Raw genomic sequence first — 25,694 nt, forward strand, 5'->3', positions numbered from 1 at the left:
GTGAAAACTTTTTCACAGCTGTGCCAGCAAACATCGCGGACCTGAGAAATATAGAAGTGCTCAACTTTTTCAACAACCAGATTGAGGAGCTGCCTACACAGATTAGCAGCCTTCAGAAGCTCAAACACCTGAATCTTGGGTGCGTATCTTAATGCTAAAATTTGCTGTAATGGAGGTGCTGTCAAATACTGTCACAACTGAACCTAGAATTTCTTATTTTTTGTATTAAAGTTTTTTTTCCAAAGTGTTTGTGATGATAACTCAGCAATTACAGCTCAAGACTGTTTAGTGAGTGTCCTTAAGTATCTGATCATCCAGGAGTGATCAAGTAGTTACTCTGATATACTGATAACCCTCTAAGGGCAACAGCAACTCAATCTAATACTGAAGCCAATCTTAACAAGTATTGAATTTTACTTTCTTAGCAGCTGTCACTTAATTCTGTGGATGCTGTGTAAGATTTTTATGCTCTGTTTAAATAAATAAATAATAAAAAAATAAAACAAAAGCTGAATTTTATATGTTAATTTGGGACTTTAATTCCAAAGTCCCAACTTTGTAATTAAAGAAACTCAATTTTTTAATTAAACCTGTAAAAGAAGCACCAAATCTTTATTAAATATGGTATGTATTAAATTCAGAGGTAGTACTTACTGAACTTCAGTGTGAGGCACTCCTGTCAAGTGTTCAGATACCATGTTCAAGTAGAATTGGTGATACTTTAGTTACAACTACAGTAACAGAAGGCTTGCTTGAATTATTAAGAAAATAAACCTGAACCACAGAACTTCCCTGAACTAATTGGACACAAAATATAGCTACTTAGGAAAGCATTGATGGGGGAAGCTTTAATTTTATAGGCTTCTCAGGGAAAGAATGTTTGTATTATAAATTCAACACACTTAGAACACATTAAATCAAGATTTTATTTTTTTACTATTGGAAATAGCAAATGACTTTGACTAGGCAGTAAGTATCCTACTTTTATAAATGCTGATACTTGAATTGCATCCTGAACTGTTGGAATGTAAATAAACATGTTCAAGATGATCTGTCTTCTATGGTCTTTATTTGGTCGCTTTAGATCTCTAGCATGCTCAAATTCAAATAGTGGTCTTCACTTTTTTTCCCCATTTCTGTAGTGTGCGAGTCCACTTGGGGTTAAGACCACGAGACGTTTTGGAACACTATGCTACTTATCAGCTGGCTTAGGTCTGGAACCAGGGCATCTGCAGTCATGGGATCTCCTCAGTTGAAAGGGACCCACAAGGATCTTGTAGATTAAATGCTATTCCTTCTTAATCCCCTCCTGACCCACAATCTTCCAGGCATAATTTGCATCCCAGGTATAGCTCTGCAAAATGGGTTCTGCTTCAGAAGTGCCTGTAGTCAATTTAAGGGCAAACTGCTCTGCCCTAGTAGCATGGGTGGTGTGTTAGAACCCTGTTCTCATCTCTAGTGCACATCTATATGCAATGCATCAAAACAGCTCTCTAGAGGAGAGGGGAAATTTGAATAAGAGTCAGAGTATTTCTGAGAGGATTTTGGTGCAGAAAGGTCGAGAAGTGGGGTAGGAAGATTCCAGTGAGCATAAGTACTGTACACCTGAGGTATTCCTCATGTTTGGTACTGCAGTGAAGAAATTTGTGGTATGGGGGAACTAGCAGAGGTGGTCAGGATGCTGTGAAGTATAAAAGGGTGACTTGTAGTTTAGCTAGAACATAGGTCCCCTACCAAGGACCAGCTTGCACAGTGGCACGCTGTTTAAGTTGAGCATAGCACAGTGACACCTCTTTCCCTTTTGCTTTGTGTTTCAGGTGTCACTGGTCAGCATAGCAGGCTGCCTGTCTTGTGAGTGCATAAGTATCAGGCATATTTATAGGAAAGACAAAACGTCGAGCATACAGCTACACAAATGCATAATACAATGAATGGGTGAACAATTGGCTGACAGGTTGGGTTCAAAGGGTTTTATCAGGCTGGCGGCCAGTCACTAGTGGGATTCTCCAGGGCTCCATTTTAGGGCCAGTTCTCTTTAATGTTTTCATGAATGGCTTGGATACAGGACTTGAAGATAGACTAAGTAAGTTTGCAGATGACACAGTGTAGTGGGAGGAGCTGTTGACTCCCTTGAGGGTGGAAAGGCCTTGAAGAGAGCTCTTGAGAAATTAAAGGGCTGAGCAGTCACCAACAATATGAAATTCAACAAGACCAAGTGACAGATTCCGCATCTGGGAAAGTGCAACCCTGGCTGTACGTACAAAATGGAGGATGAGAGGCTGGAGAGCAGCCCTGCAGAAAGGGATCTGGAGGCTCTGGTCGAGGCAGCTGAACATGACCAGCGGTGTGCCCCGACAGCCACAAGGGCCAACTGTACCCTGGGGTGCATCAGGCACAGCATGGCTGGTCAGTTGAGGGAGGGGATTGTCCTGCTCTGCTCTGTGCTGGTGTGACCTCACCTCAAGGACTGTGCAATTTTGGACACAATATATGGAAGACATAAAACTACTAGTGTCCAAAGGAGGTCTACGAAGATGGTGAAGGGTCTGGAGGGGAAGATGTATGAGGAGTGGCTGAGGTCCCTTGGTTTGTTCAGAGCAGAGCAGGCTGAGGGGAGGCCTCATGGTGGCCTGCAGCTACCTCACTGAGCTCTGCTCTCTGGGGACGGCGACAGGACCCGAGGGAACGGCATGGATCTGGGACAGGGGAGGGTCAGGCTGGGTGTGAGGGAAAGGTTCTGCACCCAGAGGGTGGTCGGGCACTGGGACAGGCTCCCCAGGGCAGTGATCACAGCACCGAGATGCTGGGGTTCAAGAAGCGTTTGGACAATGCTGTCAAACACGTGGTCTGGTTTTTGGGTGGTCCTGTGTGGAGCCAGGGATTGGATTCCATCATCCTTGTGGGTCCCTTCCAACTCAGGATATTCTGTGATTTGGTAATTCATAGAAAGGTCTGCATTGCAAAAGGCAAAAAAAAAAGGTATTTTGTAGCATCAAGCATTTCTAAAAGAAAAAAAAAGTGAAGTTTGGTGTAGGTTACATTTTTAGAAATGAAACTCTTGTTGCCTGTGTTAATCCTACCAGATGACATGCATACTGATGTCATGTTCTGTTTGTTTGTTTGTTTTCCTCTTCACCTATAGCATGAACAGATTAAATACCTTGCCAAGGGGATTTGGCTCTTTACCAGCTCTGGAGGTTCTTGACTTGACTTACAACAACTTAAATGAAAATTCTCTACCTGGAAACTTCTTCTATCTGAGTAAGAAACTTTTTCAAAAACTCTACAAATCTTCATGATGCGGTGCTTTGCTTTCTGCAGTTTAAATTTATTTGATGGAGACCAAACTCCAACAGCAATTCCCCGATATTTATGGTTTTTTCTTTGAATATGTCTTGAATATTTCTACTTAGCTCAGCGATATTTATCATTGACATCCAGTCAGCTGACACCATTGGACATGAGAAGACTTGGTTAGCAATGGTATGTCAGTTTTCTTCTGAGTAATATTTCCTTCGGCCCCATCCTCAGTTAAAATTTTGTGGAGGCTTACAAGCTTCAGGGAATAATAAACTATTTTGCAAAGCAGTTGTTGTATTTTAACTCTGAAAACAATTGTGTTCCTGATGGTTAATTAGTGAAACAGTTTCAACAGCTTGTGGATGTTATAGTGACCAGTATGTTAAGAATAAACAAAAAACCACTAAGGTTAAAATCTTTGGCACAGAATGGTAGAACTAAGCTGACCTTTGAATGCGTTAGAAAACACGGCCACGTGGTTAAAATTCAGATATTGTAATGCATATGTGCAAAAGGGCTGCATTATGGTTGCCTAAGCAACTTGAATTCTGGCACTTTCTGGCTTCCAGAGATTATGCCACCTTCCTGGTCTTTTCCATGTGCTGTGCTGAAGTGACTTCAGGCTCAGTGCATTAACTAGCAAAAATCATAGGCAAGGGGAGAAGAAGGAATGCTGCAGTCTGAGAAAGATTTTGTGATTGTAACCTGACAGAAGGAAATATTCAGTAAGTTTTATTAAAAATGGTCACATATAATGAAATAAAAAGAGGAGGAGTAAACTCCATAAGGGAAATAGGATCTCCTCTCTGTCGGGGAGGAGAGGTTTTGCTGACCTGACAACCTTTCTTCCTGCTGCACCCAACAGTTCTTTGTGGGTCTCCATTTTCAATTTTTTATTTTTTTTAACTGTTATGCCATGTTTATTCAGTAATAGCTGGCTACATAGTTGTGTTAGGTCATTTATTTTTTTCCTTGTGAATTTCATAGAGACTAAGTATGGAAATTACAAACTATACAATTCGAGCCTGTTGTATTACTCTCTTTTAAGGTCTCTTTCCCAGCCTTATGCTGTGCTTTCTGTAGAGCTTAATATAGACATGTATTTGTCCAAAAATCTCAGGTGATTTTTTATGTTTGTTTAGGATGCAAATTGGTGTAATAAATGAGAATCAAGGGGGGTAGTAAAGAGTAATGACTCTATTCTGACAGCTGAGTATTGAGACTACATGCCAAAACCTGCCAGAGTCTACTATTGTAGAAATTGTTAATTGTGTCAGTCCTTTTGAATATAGATGTTTTCCTGAACTCACCAACAATACAATAAGCCAGTAAATCTAAGTTTGACCTGCTTGTTATTATTGTGAGCCCTGGGTATGTCAAAGGCTTTTCACCAAGTCAGGGTTATTAATCAAACCTGACTCCCTTTTATTGATTAGACCTCAAATGGTTGGGTTATATGCCACCCTGTTTATATATTGCTATTTAATTTGCAGCCACCCTGCGTGCACTCTATCTAAGTGACAACGATTTTGAAATCCTGCCGCCAGATATTGGGAAGCTCACAAAGTTGCAGATAGTAAGTAATTTATCTAAATTCTTGGAAAATCAATTCACTTTTGCAATGCTTGTAGGAATAAAATCTAGTCAATTTGAGAAGTAGTGGGATTGTTTGCAGGAATAGACCACTACACCTGGAACTGTTTTCTTGTTTATCAGCAGACACTTGTAAATAAGTTGGAAGAATTGGGTGTTTAGAAGAAGGGTGGGGGTGAGAGAGTAGAGTTCTGTTCTAGGCTTCTTTAGGGTAACCAAAAATTGTTCTGACTACTTTATGTTCGTTCTTAGCTGAGTCTTAGAGACAATGACCTGATATCACTGCCTAAAGAAATTGGGGAGCTCACTCAGCTTAAAGAACTTCATATCCAGGGAAATCGTCTTACTGTGCTGCCACCAGAACTAGGTAAGATAACGGATGATCATTTATTTATTTGAATAATAAGAATAACCATCCACTGTCTTTTCTCTGAAATGAAACCACTTCTAAGAAATTATTATGCTTGTTATCATTGATGCTAAATATTTGCTTTCCCCCAAGAAACACTATCTCACTCCTACTGGATGTGCAGGAGGGGCCAGAATATGTTGCGTGTTCCATTTTATTAGATTTTTACAAGTTATGTATTCCTTGTGTATTAGTACACCTGACTGCCAATCTGTGTATAGCATCCTGCTTTATATTATATATAATAAATACAGGGTCTCTTAACAAGTTCTTGTCTCTGACTGATTTTGAAACACTATTTGGATCAGCAAAAATTATGTTAAGCAGAAATGACAGCAGTGTAAAAGTGGCTTCTTTGTGACTGTTCTTGTAAAAAGGGAAGTTTGGTCAACTCAAGTAAAATATTAAGCAAAATAGATGATTTTTTTTCCCCTCTTTCAGTAGCCTTTTTTAGGGAGTTAGCAGCTTTTTAAAGCAGTGGACCTGGTGTACGGTAAATGGCCATTATCACAAAGTCCTATATATGCTTTTTTCATACAGAGTAGGTTCTTTCAACTTAGAAGGTAGAGTTTATCTTTGAAACTAAAGTATCAATTTTGATGAATTTGCATTGTGGTATTCCATTTTATGTGGGGGACATTAACTTCCATAAATGCTATGTCCATTTGTCCCAAGCCAAAATTTGGTTTAAGATCTTTTATGACAATCTTTAAGAATATTTTTGTTTGACATAATGTGGTAGTGTGAATTACCTGTTGCTGAAACACCTGTTGCACAGGAATTATTCCTTGTTTCTTGTTATTTTGGGCTGTTACATAGGGATGCTTCCTTGTTTCTATATATACCTTCGAAATGATATTCCTAAAACTAAAAAGTACATTAACTGAATTTAGCATGATAAAGTAAAATTATTTGTTGTCACGGGAACTTGCTTCAACCATTAAAGTGGCAACTGTGTGCATAAATGTGGCAGTCTGCAATATATGCTTTTTGTTTCATATCACAAAGGAAAAATGACTGCTTTTTCTCTGAGGTGTGGCAAGAGGTGTGTTTATTTTGACTCTATTTGTTTACTCAGCGTGATTTTTTTGCCTTTATCAATGCAGCAGACACTATGATCTACTTTTTTTATTCATACCATCGGCGGATGAAAGTTGCTCGTTTCTTTAATTTCAGATGTTTATTCCATGACACTGAGGTGTACTTCCTTGAGCTTTTTCAGTCACATTTATAAAGTCTCTTTCAGCTGCAGTCATATTTGAGAAGTGTGTAGTATCTGTAAATGTACTTTTCTGTAGATTCCTAAATTACAGCCTTGTTTGTTTGTTTTTTACCAAAAAGTGGAAGTAAAATACTGGACTGAGTCTAACCACCTTCTGTGGCTAATTAAATGTTCTAAACATGCTGCCGCCTTACAAATATAACAGCAAATCCACTTTAAATGGTTTTCACTGTCATTGTCCAAACCAAATGGAAAGGCTTGAAACAAAATTTGTGATGTTTGCTTTGCACTGACCTGCAAAATTCCAGGTAGACAGGGAAGCATTTTTTCTTTTTAGTTAACATTTGTTTGCACTATAGCACGCTATTGTAATCTGGTAGGAAAAGGGCTTGTAATTTTGATCTGCCTGATCAAAATGCAGACAAGATGCACTGACACAGCTACAGCGCTTGTCAGCTCTGTTCTTTATTATTCAACTTCTGTTCTATGAACTATACTTCTCTGCTCACATCTTAATTTCCCAGTGCATCTCATGGTCTTACCCAGGATCCTCATTCCTAATCAGTTGGTTTAATTTTGTTGTAGTTTATGTCAAATATTTCAAATAGCTCAAATTTGGGGGTATATTTCCAAAGACTGTTACACTGAAGTCTAGATTTGTAACTTCTGTACCTTGCAAGCATATTTACTGTGTGAAGAAATGTTCTGCCTGTTTGTTAGACATCTAGGGAAACATTCAGGGAAGGGAGTTTAGTAAATGGGGCACCAGCCTGGGCTTTAGAGGGCTTCTTTAAGACCAGGTGGGAGCAGGCCACGGGCAAGCATGAATCTACTGCATGATTAGACAAAGTCACTTCATCTCTGCAGCCCTGTTTTCCCTTTTGCAAATGAGGACAATTTAGGGACTCACGCCTTTGCAGACAGTTTTAAAATCTGCCCATGAGAGGTGGTGGTACACCTAATGAATGGACTGCTAATTCCATAGGTGCCATTTGTGGAAAAAAACTATTTTATCTACTGCTTGAGTTCTCCCTCCTAAATTTTTAAAATTGAATTATAATGTAAGAATTATCCAAATACTTTGCGCTGTGCATGTTGAATAAATAGCTTTTCAATGAGCAGGTCTTATTTGCATTAATTGGAGGCACTGCTGGTCCATTTAAAGTAAACAATCTTTCCTCTCTCATTATTGCTTTCTTAATTAAAGGTGCTGAAGGCTTGTGACTGGCTTATGAGTGGTAGTAGTTTGGGCAGCGGTGGGCAACAGTGAGTCATTAGATGTTCATTTACCAGGGAGATGGGCACAGCATAAACACACAAATAAAACAGCGTGTCTGAATGAGAAGGGTGGGAGTGCAGCAACCTGAATGTAAACGGTAGGAGAAGTAAATGCGAAAACAGGCATGCGGAGTAGGGTACGAGAAGAGGATCACAATTGGGATCACAATTTTGGAACCGAGAGAGAGGTGGCTAAATAACCCCGTGCAGCCTGTGTTAATTTCACCTGATGTGACTGAGTTGGCATGAATCAGTCAGAGGGCTGGTGCAGATCAGCATTATCTTCGTCTGCACTTAGCAGAGTACCTGCCATTGATTTAGGAAAGAATTTCTTGCCCAGGAGGAAGTGAGGAGACTGGAACAGTGTATTGGTTCTCGTGGTGAGGATGCTTGTCTGTAAATACAGTATGTGTGGATGATGAATGCAGGAAATGGCCGGGAGTAGGTGGGTAGAATTCACAGCTTGTTTTTATCATTTGTCTCTCAAAACCCCGTTCATGAGGAATGGTGGTGGGCAGTCATATATAAACTTTAAAGAGGCACTGGCATTTTTTTCCCTAGCATTTAAAAGGTTATGTGCTGCATTGTGAGACAAATAAATCATGATTCACTGCAACAACAAAGTTGCAGTCAGTTATATAAATTGCCAAGGAAGCACTAAATCTGTCACTTTGTGTATTCTGACCATTTAACAATTGGAATTGTGTTTGGGAAGAAAGCTGAGTAGCAACAAGAACCACGTAAAGTGGCAGATGCAATTAGTAAGATCAATGATGGTGTTTTAAGTTCATTGTATGGTCATCTGGGTGGACCTATATGTGCTGCGAGAAAGATTTTCTCAGCAGAGTCAGCAGTGTGAGAGTGGTACGCGGTGCACAATTATTCACAAAGTTGTAGCCAGATGCAAATAACTGCCCAGAGCATGTCACTAGCATATCTATAGGTTTGTGCTTTTGATGTGAAAGCAAATGGCATGATTTCTAAAACCCAGATTCTAACATTGGCTGTGTTCATTACCCTGCCACCACCACGTGTGTGCACATACGTACAGGGTTCTCTCTTATTTTGACATGGAGGAAGCGGAGTGATTTCTAAGGATACGTGTTTAATTATCATCCTATTTTTCCAAAACTGAATGTTGGAAGCAATGGCTTTTAAGTATACTATTCAATATGGTTCTAGTTTATCAAATAATTTCTTCAGGTGAAGGGAGACAGTGATAAAAACAGTGAAGTTAGGTGCGTGCTTGAAAAGTAGGAAACTCAAGCTCTGTAAAACAAACTTGTTGGGGTAAGTAGCCATGTTCCTTTTTAGGGAGGGTAAAACACTTTTGTAAGTTAAATCTGCGTGTCAGGAAGATTAAATAATTCTTTCATCATTTCTTAATTATGAACAGCTAATTATATTCTGTGAATAAAAGATTGGCTTTAAATAGAAAGTTCAAGGAATCTTGGCAAAAAGTCTCAATATTTTCGTTGCAGAAGGACATTTTAGAGATTAGGCTTTTGAAATGACTCTGGAATTTGTGAATGGATATTATATTATGCAAAGTAGTTGCTGCACTTATTTGCTGAAGTTAATATTAATTGAAATAGCAGTTGACTTAGGTAATTATAACAGGCATGTGCAAACATAAGAATCACATATTTCACAAAAGATAGTTCTTTTCTAAATATTCTTCAGATAAACGCCAAACTTTTCTCCTTTCAGCATGAACTACTGCTGCACTCTGCCTGTGTCACAGCACGATGCTCTTCACATCTGCAAGTGCAGGTGCTGTGATGCTTGTTGGAAGCCGGAATGTCTCGAGGCTTTCTGGACACCAGCTCTGAGCGCTGGAACAGCTAATTGATACCTTTCCAAGTTAAAAAATAAGTACCTACTTCTGCTTTTGAGACTAAGGCTAAGGTGATGTAAGAAAATAAGGAGCTTTTTTAAACTTAGCGGTAGCTAAATAAAAGGACTTGTTTTCCAGGACTTGTTGATAGGACAGTTACTAGTTAAGGAATAACAGAAAAACGTGCTTTGCAAAATAGGACACAGTTTATTTATGTAAGAAAATTATTTCACAAAATTTGTGAATGTTTTAGTTGTTTCTCATTTCAGGCTTAGTTTAAGGTTAAAAACAAACTTTTCATATAGTTAGAAAGTTGGCTGGGTCCGTGGTGTGCTTTGTGAGAGTGAAGGTGCACGGGAAGAAATGAGAACTCTGTAAAGTTCCATGATACCTAGAAAAATGTTTTCTGTGACCCATTGTTTAGATGTACACCACTGGCATTCACTTCCTTACCCTGCTGTAATTCTTAACGAACTTTCCAAAATTGAAATTTGATCTTATTTTAGTTTTTAAAATACACAGATCCTACTATCGCTTTCCAGATGACTGCATCTAGGCTACAGCGTGTAGTCTCTGGAGCTTGTACTGGGATTGTAAGTACCATCAGCATAATAATGATGTTTCTATAAGCAAATAATTATGTCTGTTCTGTCAGAGCTGTAATTAGAGCCTATTAGAACAATTTTTTTTTGTTGTTAAACGTTCATTTTATGCGTTTCATACTACTCAAAATTGGTTTCACCCTTCTGAATACTCTACAGGCTTTTTTGAATGGAAATTTCAAAGGTAAAGGGCACAAGCAATCCAGTGAAATATTTTTGAGCTCATATTTTTAAATTAACTAGATTTCGGTCCAATAGGAACCCTTCAAAGAGAGAATGCTTCGAGTTCTTGTGTAATTGAGAATCCCGTGGGAATTTCTGAGGTCGGTAAAATGTGCAATGTATTTCAGAATAAATTGGGATGCTGATCCTCTAAGCCTGTAACACTTCCTGTTCCATTAAAACGCCTTTGATGTTAAACGTCTTTGACACCACGTTAATTCTCTTTGTTCCAAAAGCCTCTGTCGCACAGCAGCGTGTTTTGTAGCGGGGACTGCTGCCTTGCTCCTGGAGGTCCCAGTAAGCACCGGGCGTTTGCTACACAGAGCAACAAGGAAATGGCATTTCCAGCCCAGTTCACCTTTCAGAGCTAGAAAACAGTGGTTGCCTAGTAAGTGGTCTCTTTCACTTACATCAGGGATGTTGGAGAAATGAATCTCATCTAGTCTGAACTCACTCGGAATGGTTTTAGACAGAATATAGCAAGCGTTCGGAAATAATTTCCCGGGTTTCTGCCAGAATGCTGTTTCTTCTCCAGCTCCCCTTAGCTACCCACACAGTGGCATCAGCCTGGTTGCCTTGGTACCTGCCTGAAGGCAGCGTGTGGTGGAGTTTGGCTGTTGAGACGGCGTGATTTGTCATGTGAAAGTACAAGTCATGAGCCCAGGGGTGTTTGACTGGGAGTGCCTTGTGCACCGTACTGAGCAAGTTCCTGTTTGGTGGCTCTCCTCTGTGAACGCTGATGTTTACTGCTGCTACTCGTCATCCTGCTAATGTCAGATTTTGTTCTGTGCAGTGATGGTAGAAATTGCTAGGGCTTGATCCAAGAGAGTCAGCCAATCTTCCTGTGACTTGGATAGGAAGCTGTGAATATGCCAGGTCTGTATCCCTCCTGTGCTTAATACCTGGGATGTTGTTGGAGGGAAGAGTTGGGTATTTCGTGCATCCTGATGTTTTTCTCAAGCTTCATCTTCAGACCTGACACATTCTTGAGTGAAAGTCTTCTCGTGTCAGTCTCTCCATTGAGCTTTGCTGGAATGATTCTGGCTGACCTTTGCTGTTTCGTTGGAATTTCATGTAAATATCTCAGAAGATGGTTTAAAACAAAGTGAATTCAGTCCTATGAAAGGTTGAGGCAGGACAGGGCTGGAGAGTACAATCTTCTTCCCCTAGAATTGGAATAGCAGCGGCTGAAGCAGTACCGGTATGCTTTGTATCACCTCACCTTGACTTCAAGGGTAAAGAATTCAAGATCTAGTTGGTTTGCTTTCACTTTATTTATTTCTGCCGTGGTCTTTTTGCTGAGAGTTCAAGCAAATGGAATAGCTGTTCTGGGATCACACAGAATAATCTGAGTCTTTATTTAACCTGTCAAAGGGAGGAGTGAGAAGAGACTTAGGTGCAGACCCTGACTACCTCCGTGAGATGAAAGCACGGGTGATTGTCCTGTCTTGTAGGAGGGCAGGACAAGCAGCAGTGCTGAAGAACTGTGGCAGCCCAGTTGAGAACAGAAATGAAGAATGCCTTTTAACAAAGTGATGAACCGTCTGAACAAAACACCAGTGGCAGAATCTCCATCTCCTGATGTTTCAGACCACGTGTTTTTCTGTTCCAACTGTCTTTGTTAAACACTTCAATTACTGAACTGACACGGGGATAACTGGGCAAAGCTCTGCGGTTAGATGTATTCAAGAGAACATTCAAGTCAGGGTCTAATCTCTGAACTCATTATTGGAAATTTTCACTTAAGTCTCAGAAATCGGTAGAGTAACGTGCGCGGTTACTATATATCTGGGCTCCTGTTTTCTGTCTCTGAAAGTAATTGTAGAACTGATGATGGGCTTAGGCTTCAGTGTCTGCCTTTCAGATTGCTCATTCAGACTTCTCTTCCCTGGGGCTTCCCGTCTCACACTCGCAGGCAAGGCTTCAGCACTCCCATCTGAGCGGTCAGACAAGCAGCCAGAGGAAGGCTTCCAGCCTGCTTCTGTCGGAAGGATGCTGGGGAGTATCTGTAAGGCTTATTAGCATCTACCTGATCTGACTTCTTGTTAGCTGAGACTCAAACCTGCTTCCCTGTTAAGTAAAACGTAGACAACTTCGGTCCAAGCACAACCAAGACAAACGCAGTTTCAGAGTTGTCTGAAGTGCTGATCGCTCCACACGATGCGGCTTAGAGCTTCTCCTGTAAAGGAGTTTACTGGTGAGAGGGCAAAAGTGATGCTGGGGTTGATCTTTTGGGGGTGCTTCAGCCTAGGTTTAGACTTACTCGTTTTGTTTTCTTTTGGTACCTAGAAGCTCATTGATAAGCAAATGTATGTTTTCAACATATGTTATGGAGCTGTGGATCTGTTTATCGTACTGACTATTTCCATGATAGTTTTAGCTGATGCCAAAAAGATTGAGTCACACTTTGCTTGTGTACAAGTCTTTCCTCTGTTCTGTGTTACCCTACTGCTCCTTTATAACCACCATTTAAATCTACTCTCTTCTCCTAATCCCTCAAAAGCGATAGAGGTCTTCAAAGCAGAGATGAGCTTCCATTTTATAGGAGTGATCTGAGTTACCGATCCCCAACTTACACTTAAGACTTGTGTAAAACTCATTTGCTTTTGATACAACTATGCCATAGAAATGAGTATATATTTTCATGTTTTTACATAGAATTTAAGACAGTCTTCACAATTAATTGCTTTGGTATCATTTTTATGATAAAATAGTCATGACATTTCTTCCACCCCCATGCTTAAACCAATCTCTCTCTCTATGGAGGCAAAGCATATGCCACAAAAGTAATAAAAATTATAAGCCCTGTAGTGTAAAGTGAATCTAAAACAAGCCAGCATAGACATATTTTTACATACAACCTAAGTTTAAATTTAGTGTAGTGGATTGATCCCTTACTTAGCCTTTAATAAAACAGGATTCAGGGGTATTTATATCTAAGCAAAGAAATAAAATTAGTTTCATTCCTCCTGTCCTTATGTATGACACTGAAAGAGTAAGACCTCTGTGTTGTAAAGGGAAAGAACATTTAAATCGCAGTATTAAGAGGAATCACTAAAATGAAGGTGTTACTGCCTGAGGACTCTCCTGGAGGTCGGTACTGGAGACTGCAGGCTGGAAGGTGAGGCAGAACGTCAACGGGAAGCAGAAGTGAAATGTAACAGGATACAGGCCCCAAATTATTTCAGCTGGAATTCCACTGATTTTAATGAAGCTCCACTAGGGATGAATTTAAGCCATTACAAAGAAGCGTAGATCTGGCATTTTACAGCTCGGATCATGTGTCTTACGCTGAATGCCAACATTCACTTCTCAAATGTCAGAGCTGTTTAATTACTTTATTTCACCTTTTAATTTTTGAAAGTATTTAGAGTGTTGCTGAGGGGCGTTGGAGTGGAAAGGACAAGTCAGTTTTGTGTTCATATTGTTGCGTTTTGTTTGTATTGAAATAATGCCTATGTATACTAACCAGACTTTATTATACCTTATGCATACATGCCTGGTGTATAATATTTACCTGATGTGTACCATACAGCACAGGAGACTGAGGGATTTATAGCCGAATATGAGAGGTGCCTGCAGGCTGGATCTAACGACAGGAAGAGCTGGGGAAGTCTGGAGACACCGCTGGGCTGGGTCAGAGGTAGCATTATGGTAGGGTTTGACACTTTTCCACAAACAAGACTGCGGGAGGCAGCATTTTATCTGCTTTTATGAGCTCTCTTCTGACTTTTGCAGGCAGTTGAGCAAAATATGAGTGTTTACACAAACGACTTTTATTTCAACAGCGCTGAAGGAAAATAACCAGAAATGTTATCTAGCGCACTTGAGATCAAGTGCAGGATAGCTTTATCAAGGGAGGTGCAGGGAAACTGTAGCTGCGTCTGCCCTGGGATGTCACTCAGGATGGGGCGTGCTCGTGAGATGTCCTCTGTCCACTCATGGCCGTGCAAGCTCTGAATTTATGCAGTGATAAACGGCATTTTTAGCCGATAAATGAAATAAGCTAAAGTGGATCAAAATTAAAAATATGTACACTTTGATTTTATCCTTGAAAATTCAAGGCACTTTTTGGTGCAGATCTGTAGTTGGACATAGGAACAATTTATTTTTAAGGTGAGTTAAGCACAAGTTCAGTCACACAGATCTATTCGGACTTAATGCTTCAGGATCATCTTTAGATACAATGACTGCTCAGACAAGTCATTGCCAAGATCAGGTATTTCGTTAGACCACACGGTATACTCCTTTTAGAAAGCTTCGGTCTCTGAGCAGGTTGTCCAGCCAGCTGTTAGACCTTCCTCTCTGCTGGCTCTGGTAGCAGCACATATCCACTTTGCATTCTTCCTACTTGGAAGTCTATTCAAGGTACAAAACAAACAACAATTATCCTTCAGGCTTAGAAATTAGAAAGTCCTTGATGCGTGTCAGAACCTGAATCTGGGATATATAGGTTTGATTAACTAATTTTAAGAAGAACATTAGAAGCTTTCGAAAATAATATGAAAAACATTTCTGGGACGTAGGGAAGGGGCTGTGCTGACTGGTCTTAAGGACGGCCTTCTCTCTTACCAGAGGTATGTGACTGTAATGGGTTCCAGGGGAGTTGGTCTTGTTCATGCTGGCCAAATACCAAGAACCATAAGTCCATTATAAAGAAATACAATTACAGCCTGCATGTTATGCCAAATTTTATTAATGACGAACAGGTTTTGTTTTGTTTTGTTTTGTTTTTTTTATAGGCTGATGTGCATGTTAAAAACTAACCAGTGTAGACCAATGCAGTCTCCAACCCTAAAATACACTGTGACTGAATCTTCAGTACTGGTTTTATTACTACAGGCAATTTTGTCTTTTACTTACTAAAAATACCAGAGGGGTTTGATGTGATCTGTGTAGCAGAACAGTATGTAAAGTTCTTGAAGGCCTGGGGATAGTGTGCTGCTGTTGCTGCTAGACACTCTGTGTAAAGGCACATCTGCCACGTCTCTTTCCCTGGCCCTTGGATCTGGTGCTGCAGGGATAGGATAAGGGCATTTCTTAGCGGAGTGCTGCTGTTAAAAATACTTCTAGGCAAGGGGACTGTTTGGAGGGGACACATCTGTGAGGTGCCCGGCTACAGAGCACAACTCCAATCATCCCAGTGTCGGAGCTATCGCTGCAGGCACGTTTGATCCTCTGTGCCAGGCTGCTGCGGGTGTGCTGGGGCCCGTCACAGGTGGGTTGGCTGGAAACACAGAAGGGCACCAGGACGTGACCCTGGACAAGGTATTGGGATGAGCCACACGTTCTCAGCCCATTTCGCGATTTAGTTTTAAGGCTTCTTTGTTCTCAGTTTGCTTGCTGTGTGGCAGGAGTGACAGCTTGCATTCTTCCCCTAGTGCTGGTAAGGTGGGACAGGCTCTCTGTACCATGCTTAGTTTTCTGCCCTTCGTTGCCTACAGGATGTTTCCCAGGTGGAAATTTTGGTGTTGAATGGGGGGAGGAGGGGTTGTTAAAGTGCTAGGTGCCCTGTCCTTCCTCCTTTCTTTGAGACAGCCCTCCTTGACTCCTCCTGCCAAAGAGCACCTCTTCTCTGGCACCTGTTCTCTGGCGATTGCTTGCCATGAAGACGGAAGGGTTCTTTCTTTGCATGGTACAAAGCATTATTAAGTTCTTTGATTAAACCCCCCGGGGATGAGGTAGCAGTTGTGACCCCTGATGCCACCTGCACTGCCTTGGAGAAGCGCTCCCAGAGCAGCTGCTGCCTTGCCCAGGTGCTTCCTGAGCCGGGAGGAGCTGGATCTAGGTGTGGATTCCAGACTTGTGGGTGCCCCGTTTTTTTGCCATAAGTAGATTAATTTTACTCTTGCAAAAAGTATAGTGTCTCTACCTGCTCCAATAACATTTGGGACAAAGAGAAGGCAGAGGAAAGTGAAGTGGCTGGAGCTCTGCAGTTCATTTTGCTTGAGCAGTCCTCTTTTTGCTGTAAGACTTCTTTGGCTCTAGTAGAATAGTATTTATTTCAATTAATTACATTTAAATGGGCGTGTGGTATTTAGGATTGGAAGTGGGCGCGCTCCACTGTGGGGATGGGAAACATACGGCAGCATTCCTTGGGCTGTACATATCTGAAACAAGTTGGGAATTCAGCTAAGAAGCTTGTTGATGAGATTTTGGGAATGGGAAGCTTATTCTTGTAGACAACATTGAATCTGACCCATGATGGGGCTAAGTTTGTCTCCCCAGATGCAACTATTTTTATGAGCTGTGTACAGATGCATCGCTTCATCTTGACGCCGTACTTAGAGGGCTGTAATTATACGCGAGCGCTTACAGTGTTGGTAGTTCTGGAGAGAAATGCATGTGGTGTTTTGCAGGTAATAAAAGGGAAAATCCAATTTGCTGTTGCAAAGTAAGCCTCTGAGTGATACATGATCTTCATAGCAGCATCGGTCAGAGGGTTACTGCTAATCGCAGCACGGGCTGGCTTCCCCGGTGGCCTGTGCCTTACACTGAGCAGTGAATGGTGTGAGCCTGTGTCTCGAGCCAGCCAGCACAGATTTAGATACCCGGCTTTCTAGCTTATTAGGTCCTCGTTGTCACAGTACTTAATCCTCCTTCCTGATCCTTGTTAGAACACCAGGGCTGGCGTGTCCCCATAATAAAGGAGCCGGGCACGAGGCTCCTAACTGGAGGCACTGGAGCGTAAGGCAGTCAGGGCGATCGCTGCCTGACTGACAGAGGGGTGAGATGCTTCCTGCATGTCGTTATTTAAAAAGAACAGCCCTCAGACAGCTGACAGATGAGCCCGGTAAGGTAATGGTAACTTGTTGATGGGCCGATATGAGATGCATGACATCTTTTCACACAGTATAATGGTCTGTCTTTACTCTAATTGCATTAACCCTTCTTACGGAGAGAAGCATGGTAAGGATCAGCAGGAATGTAGAACACGGGGAAACGCAGACGGCTTGCGGAAGTGCCTGTAGCAAATGTGTGTGCTCATGCTACTTACACAGGTGCCTTTCATTTTGAAAAATTAGCACATCAGGTTGATTTTAGAATTCCCCGACAGCTTGGCTTGGTCAGGCTTCAAAACCTAGTATTTCTATGTTTTGTTTCCCATGGTTATCTATACGAAGATTTTTTTATTTTTATATTTGTGGCTTTGGATTTCTGGGGGGATTGCTGGGGCTCCCTTCATCACAAAATTCACATAAAAAAAAAACTGAAATGGTGGTAGAGATTTCCTATTTTAATTTAAAGAACAAATGATTGCAATGCGTAGACCTTTCTGGAATTTATCCATAATTTATCCATAGTCATGAAGAGTTTCAGTAGAGTACTGTTGTGGTTTTTGGGTGGCAAATTTTTCCAAAACAAAGCTAATTCAATGAATAAAAATTATAAACAGTGGGCTGAGTTCAAGCCTGCTGTGCAATGTGTAGTACCACTGAAATGAATAGCAGCAGCATCCATCATGGTTGGAACTATCATGTCTCCTTTTCCTCTCTGTTAAACCTGAAACATTTGCTTTGTAATCTCTGAAATGAATGAAAGGTTTTTATTCACAGCAAGGTATTTCTTTATTTTTTTTTATTTTCATATTTTTTCATATGACATTTTTTAAATCCCTTTCAGGTAATTTGGATTTGACTGGTCAAAAGCAAGTCTTCAAAGCAGAGAACAATCCTTGGGTGACCCCAATAGCCGACCAGTTCCAGCTGGGAGTGTCTCATGTTTTTGAATACATTCGTTCAGAAACATACAAATAGTAAGTATTACATGACACTGTTATGTGCTGTAGGTGGTGTGTTTTGTTTTTTCCCTGGGGTGTGTTTAGCAAAGTGTTATAGTTACACCCTTCTTTCATAATCCATGCACTATCTTGGGATTTGGGGCAAACAGGCAAACCTGTACATTTTTATCAAGGAGTTTTACTAACAAGAAGGTAAATGAATGTGATTCAGATAATTTAGAAAGGCATAAAGATGGTTCAATATCGTCCTGCATTTGTGGTTCCTTTCTAAGAGCTTTTAGATAGCATGAGCGATGTAGAAGAGCAAGAATTAAAAGCCTTTGAAAAGTACTAATTTTAAGTATATGCAGTACAGTTTTATAGACTGAAATAAGTATTTGTTGATGGTTTTGGCTTTAAGTTTCTTAAGTATTGAAAGAACTGTCCAGAATTCAAACCTGTTTTGGTCTGGGCTGGTTTACATAAGTCCATAACTCTGGCAATTCAAATAAGGGTACTGCTGCTTTCTTCAACAGTGTAATTGGATAAAATAGACCTCATGCTGGGCTTGTCCATTTTAATGGACAAATGCTAAGTATTTGTTTGGGAAATAATGTATTTAATCATTAATCATTCACTGAATTGAAATATTTCCTCACACGAAAACTATCCACATTACCAGTCCCAGTAAAACTTCATACGGGAAGTTATTATTGTGTCTGCAAACTACCTTGATGCTGTCTTTCTAGAATCAGCAGGTAGTACAACAGATGGTACCCCTAGGTCAGAAACTTAGTTTTTGCATTTCCCCTTTACTTAAATTTATACTTTAGTAATTTAGAAGCATTTCTGACCATTTCTTATACAATATCTGTCAATTACCAACAGAGAGCATTCATAGATGAAGGTTTTGGGATTCCCATTAAGTAACTGAGATGTGAATTTCTGTGTGAAACTGTAAATGATCCAGCAGTGACTTTTGCACGCTGTTCTTCATTTACAAAATTTAAGTGAAAAGGGTCACAGATTGGAGTGTGGTTACAAAAATTGTGTGCCTCAGAAGTATCCTGATCTTTGTCCAGTAATACACAGTTCTCAACATACATTTATTCAAAGATATAAGTAGGCTGTAATACCTCTCTTCCAGCAGTATTCTCTTCTGCAGACATGGTGGAGGGAAGCAGCTGTCTCCTTAGACCTATCTCCACAGTCCACTGTGCAGCTGCATCTGGGTTTCTTGATAACATGTTTTGTAATTTCTTATGGCCAATTTTATGTTCCTGCTTAAGCAGTGTAAATTAGGGTGCCTCACGCAGGTCTCATATGGACAACGCTGGGTATCATGAGGACAGCAAAGTTTCAACGACTGAAATTTTAAGAATTTGACCCATGCTAAGGTTTTTTGGGGGAGCTCTTTGTATCTATCTATAATAAAAAATGATAATAAATAATGATTTTGTAGCAGTAGAGTTATAAACCGCTCCGTCGACTTTCCTTGTGCACCCAAAATTAAGATAAAAGATTCTGTAATTCATCACTTGCCTCAACTGTTGCTCTTTGTTTTAAATACGCCACATTATGTTTGCTGTCTTGTTCTTTGCTGAGGTGTGATGGTGTCTTGTTGCCTAATGGGTTGATTTTGATTTTGACCAGAGGAAATATTTGAAGCCTTTCTAGTTGACAGTGCAAGCAAACTCAGACTTTAGCTATTAATAGGGGGAAAATGGAATCAAAAGAATCATTGCATGGGTCATTCAGAATTCACCTTTGATCTTAGCAGCTTATTCAGTTAAAATGTCGTATTGTAAAAGATCAGTGATGAAAAAAATATGTGCAGAGAAGATAAAGAAGGTGTTTTATTCTTGTTTCCAGCATATAACCATATTACATTTAAATCATAAATTAAAAATAGCAGTGTAATTTTGTTAGAATCCCAGTAGCAACTTGTTTTGGTTGTTCATTGTGCTTGTCTCATGTATGCTGTAAAGAGTTTGTAGACTTTCCCAGTGAAAAAGACTGTCCTTTTTATCTCCAGTTTCCTCTAAATATGTGATCTGAGAATTACTTGCATGCCACCTGCTACAGACATTTTTCAATTTGTGGAAAGCCAATTTTAGATCTTAAAACTTGTAAGGAATGGCATAATCTGGTTAACAGGTCTTGTAGTGTTATTGTGCACAAAAGCAAATAAGCTGTGAACATAAAAGAAATGTAAACTCCTTTTTGTGCTGAAAATTTGATCTTTTCCCTTTAACAACTATACATCTTCAGATTCATTTTTTCTTCCAGAGATTGTCCAGGTATTGTATCTTTTTTTTTTTTGCTCATTAAGCAAATCACTAAACTGAAATGTGAATGTAGTAATTTTATCTGTAGATATCTACTTTAAGCACATTAGAACAATTAGATTTCTTTGGATCCTTCAGTGTCGTGTCCCCCCCCCCAAAAAAAAAAAACCACCATTAAAATTAACTTATATTTGATAGACCCAGGCTTAACTTTTAATCTGAGACAAAGCAATATAGTTAACTGGGTGATTGGATGGACTTCTGAGGTTGGGTAACCTCACTTGCAATACTGAGAAGAGGGAACAGTTCATACTTATTAGTAGCTTACAATCAGTATTGTCATCTCAGATCAGGAAGTTTACTTTGAGGTACAGGCAGATGTGGACTTTCATAAACTGGGGACTGTGCATCTATATTGTAGATGAATTTTGAGCGCCAGAGATGGTAATTCTCTCGCTATGCCCAATGCTTTTGCTAGCTGATTGGAAATATTGATTTTACTTTGTTTACAAGTGTAACATTGTCTATGCTGGCTAAGACAGAGAGGGTATGCTCACGCAATCACGAATGCCAAGTTTCAGGGCCTTAGCGAGTTACATTTCACTAAGTGTTTTACATTAATATATTTTATTTTGTGTTTTCAATGGCTAGATCATCGTATTTACTCAGTTGCTGTTATCTCAGCCAGAAAGTAGTAACTCACTAAGTATTGGCAATTTGCTCATTTGCAGTCACGTTACTAAACCTTGAGGTTTCTTCTGATAGCTGGTGCAAGCCGTAACAGTGCTACAATCACCATCAGAGTTTTCCATTGTTTCTATGAGGCTGCATTTGTGAAGCAACTACCAAATAGATCAAAAAACTCTTCTTTCTCCAGTGAAATACCCTGGCCCTTTCAAGCATATTCAGTGAAAAATGTCACCCCATTTTTAGCTTCAGTTTAGGATATTCCTGCCCTAGTGATTAATTAGTAAGTAGAGATGACACCCATGAGGGATGAATATGTCTAAAACAAATATCATTGTCTCACATACCTGTACATTTTCACACTCCTGTTTTACATGGTAGTTGAGCACCAAGTACCAAATGGGAGTAGTACTTGACTTCAGAAGGGTGTCAGTCAGTAGGCCACTCAGATCAGCTGTTCCTACTTAATAGGGTCTTTCCTTTATTTCATTACCTTTGATGAGAAATGGCGCCAGGTGATTTCTCAACCCCCATTTTTCATGGAAGACTTGTGCTGACAAGAAGCTGGGCCATATACTGTGTCAGAAAATCTGTGTGGCGGGGCTCTTAATTCTCAACAGGGAACTCAGCAGCGTATGGCACTTTGCTGGCTTTTGTTGGCTAGAAGACGCCCACTGTACACATCATCCTGTGACCGCATCATTTGGAAACAGGTCAGTTTGCCAAGAATGTAATGATTCTTAGTCTCTGACTGCCACGTTGGCTTTTTGAAAGTTAAGGCAGTAAGCTGAATGTTGGCCTTGATTCTATAGATGCTCAGGAGGTGCCATTAAACTCCCCATGTGGCATCATGGTGGGATTGAAAAGCAGCTGAAAGACTTGTTCAGATAGTAAAGGGTAATGGCAACCTCATCTCCTCTGAGAGCTTAACTAAATGTTTTATTTCTTATTCATGTGTGTGTTCAACTTTCAAAGTGACCTTTTTGTTACAAGCATATTTTCAGAGGATCTCCTCTGTGTAGGATACCAACAAAGAGATGATGGATTATATGAGTTAGTGGCTATAATGCACTTAGACAAGTGCAGACAGACATAAATGTTTGAAAGAAACCAGTGAATTAAACTCCTGTGAAGAACTGAAATCCTGTGATGCTTGTCAGGATTGGTGTAAGATAATTAGTGATTTGATTAAGGTGAGGTAAAGCTCAGATGCGCAATTGGTACCTGGGGGTGGATTTGGTTGCTGGCATTCACAGATTCAAAGTTAATCCAGAAAGCTGCCCTTTGGGTATGTTTCAGGCATTAATCGATCATGTGCTCTTGATCAATCTTCATGTGAAAGTTGCTCTTTGCCTGTTTGTTCTTGTAACAGAAAGGGTAGTGATTTTGCTTTTGTCACAGCAGTCTGTAGCAGTCATCATCACCTGATGGCATGATCTCAGCTGAAACAAAACGATTTGCTAAATGCTGATTACTTAGAATGGCATTCAGACTTACTGCGCTGTTAAGCTGCTGTTGAACCTGACACTCAACTTTTAACACTTTCTTTAATGATTCTCCTCGTTTGACCTCCTCATTTCAGCGAGGCAGAATTATGATAGAACAGTGACCGTTAGTTAAGTTTCTAGAAAGCTGCTTTCCCCAGGAGGCAGTCAGCCTGGAGTCGAGAGTCTCAGCAAGATGTTCTGCAAAAGGAAGTAGGCTGTGGTTTTCACATTTCCATCAGAAACGGTGGTAGAGGAGCAAGCCGTTTTCAAGCCTGACACACTCTTACCAGTGGAAATAGTTTGATGAATGCTATGCTGAGCATATATCGCTTGGCAACACTGAAGCATAGGTTTCCCTGTGCTAAGCATTGCAAGTGAAAACCTCATTTTAACATCAGTGACAGTCTGGGAGAATCCACCCTTGATTCAGTCCTCTCCCTAGAGACAGTCTCCTCTCCATCTTTCTTCTTTAGAATGAACTATCCTGCTGGAATCCCACCACTGCGTGGCAAATCCCCGCTGCTTCCAGGTCAGCAGGCACAGGTCAGGAAAAAAGGGATTCTTTGTATGGGTTATAGTAAAGAGGAGTATTTTTGCATTTATTTTTAACAACTAAAGGAGACTGGTAAGATACTCAAAGGAATGCACTAGAATACAAATAGTATTCAGAAATAACTCTTGTACTCTTCGGTAGTTTGTGGAATAGAAATTTTCTTCCAGTACTTCGCATTCTAGAACAGGCATTGTCATTGTTCCTACAGAGATTGCTCTTGTGCACATGCTCCTAACATGAACCTTTGGGAAGTACTTCTTCTTTCCCCTTCTCGCTTTTACACTGTGGTTATCCTGCGCCCTGTGCAAAAAATAAGACGGTTTCATATATCCAGTAGTCCATTGCTGGAGCTCACTTCCATATTTCAGTGACTTTTTAGCCTGGCATCGTTATCATTTGGTCACTGACATGGATGTACCATCTGTGCCAGTGGTGGCTGTGATCTCCTGTGGTTTAGGGTTATTTCAATGACTAGGTAATGATGGTGGGAACAAGGTGACCTCAGTGATTTACCATAGGTGCAACTCTCTGAGATGCCCCATCTCCTGCACAGATGAGGTCATTGAACGTAAAACTTCATTCCAAGGAAGGCAAGAAGCAAGATCCAGAATAGCTAAGAAATAAACAGGAGTTTATAATCCTAATTTAAACATTTTAGTCACGTATCAGTAAAAATTTGCAATTAACCAGTAAAAATCTTTTATCAGTTTGATGTGGAGAAGTATAAAAATGTAATTTACATTTGGTTTTGTTTTATCTAAGGCATGGTACTGTATATTTTATATGAAAATACTGATTTGTATTGCACCCAAATGTTGTATTTATTGGCTGTATTTTAAAATTGATAATATATTAGTACATTATTTCCAACAAAGACAGTAGATGACTCAGAGTCCTGACATCTTTGGACAACATTTACATGCAAATCTGTAACTCTTCCCCAACGCAAACTGGAACCCATGTTGAAAGATAAACAAGAAAAACAGTATCTGTATATATTTGTGTTTATATATTGCTAAGATGGATATGTAATAAAAATGAAGCTATCGCTGATGTATCTGACAGATATAGATACTACACATATAAATACTGACCTAACTACTGATATTACCATTCCCTTAGATGTGAACTTTCATATAAAGTTTAGAATATTATGCAGTAATCCATTTACCACGTCAGCGATGATAACCCAGGGTTTAAGTCACTGGTGCTGATGTCTAGAGCTGGGTTAGAAGCAGAATTGGAATGAAGAACTGAGGAAAGCACAAAAGCTGAGGATTTGATGAAACCAAAGGTGGGGAAAGAATCACAGTAGGATACAGGGAGTAGGGAAACAAGACAAAGTTATGTATAATCATGCAGCAAGGCAAGATCAGTAGTTGAGTTACAAAGCACTGGTAGTTACAGTAAAATCCAAAATGAGGAACAGGTAGGGATGTCTCAAAGAAATTGGTAAGAAACAGAATTAAGGGCCTAGCCTAGAGGACAGATTGCAGTTTAAGCAAAGATTAAGATGTGCAACTGCAGGCAAATGGCATCCTGAGCAGGAAAAAAGCACAGGTGGGACTGAATGAAATATGTGTGGTGGGAAAAAGGGCTGACCCAGACTGGGATCTACCTTGTTAGGCTCTTAGTCGTGGGAGAGACTGGTTACGGCTCTCTGAAATGAAAGGTGTCCTTTTCTAAACTATGGTATTCAAATCATTAATAATGGTGAAGGAAAGAAAGTCACGTTCTGTTATGCTTCTGTTCTGTGTTCAGTGGAAGCAGGATGGTGTTTCTGTCTTTTAGGGAAGATGAAATATTTTTCAGTCCACTAGGTAGAAGCCTGACCAGCATTTTGTTGAGAAATGGTTTTGAACCTCCAGGGCTGGGGACGTGCACTCAGGAGGTTAAGGAGAGTTGAGCGAAAGAGCGTGGACTCACCGAAGTTCATTTTTAATTAAATTGTGATGTCAGGAAAATGCCAAAAAGCGGCAGCAGTGCTAGCATCATTCCAACAACAAGGAAGGCAAATAAACCGAACGCACTTACTACGAACTAGTTTAGTCTGACTGAAGTTCTGGGTTAGTGAAGAGGAGACGTGGGATTCCAAAACTTAAAGAATATGACCGTAATATGAGTGTAATTAATACAACTAAGGCATTAATGTGATTTTAAAAACTGTCCTAAAGAGAGATTATAAATTTGGTTAGTTGAGGCAAATCTTTAACTGCAGGAGAGTTTTGTGGAGGATTGAGCTTGTAAGGCTTGAACATTATCATTAGAAAATTAGCACTGTATAATTTCAATAAAGCAAACACTAAAAAGAATTAACAACTGTCTGGTAGGTCATGGGAGGTAATTATTAACAAGGGCGCCGCTGGTGAGCTCCACAGAGATCTGCCCTAAAACCCTTTGATGTTTTCCTCAGTTATTTAGAAGCAAATACACACAGTCATTACTGACTGAAATTGTGGACGCCCCAGAAGCTGGTGTGAAGACAGTGAAAATACG

The 25,694-nt window shown here is 40.1% G+C and overlaps 1 protein-coding gene across 6 annotated transcripts in view; it reads left to right on the top strand.

Annotated features, from left to right (window-relative positions):
- The window catches only part of RSU1 (Ras suppressor protein 1), a 98,213-nt gene that overhangs the window by 21,191 nt on the left and 51,328 nt on the right, over positions 1 to 25,694 (top strand). For 4 of the 6 annotated variants that reach the window (XM_040547613.1, XM_040547611.1, XM_040547615.1 and 1 more), the window contains 5 exons: positions 19 to 139; positions 3,143 to 3,261; positions 4,794 to 4,876; positions 5,146 to 5,260; positions 18,087 to 18,219. In XM_040547613.1, coding sequence (XP_040403547.1) covers positions 19 to 139; positions 3,143 to 3,261; positions 4,794 to 4,876; positions 5,146 to 5,260; positions 18,087 to 18,219 — 571 coding nt within the window. Of the gene's footprint in view, positions 1 to 18; positions 140 to 3,142; positions 3,262 to 4,793; positions 4,877 to 5,145; positions 5,261 to 18,086; positions 18,220 to 19,330; positions 19,715 to 25,694 lie in introns of those variants that run through there. The other 2 variants (XM_040547616.1, XM_040547617.1) reach the window with 2 other exon arrangements.

The sequence above is a fragment of the Cygnus olor genome, chromosome 2 (genome assembly GCF_009769625.2).
Source record: "Cygnus olor isolate bCygOlo1 chromosome 2, bCygOlo1.pri.v2, whole genome shotgun sequence".
Classification (NCBI taxonomy): Eukaryota; Metazoa; Chordata; class Aves; order Anseriformes; family Anatidae; genus Cygnus; species Cygnus olor.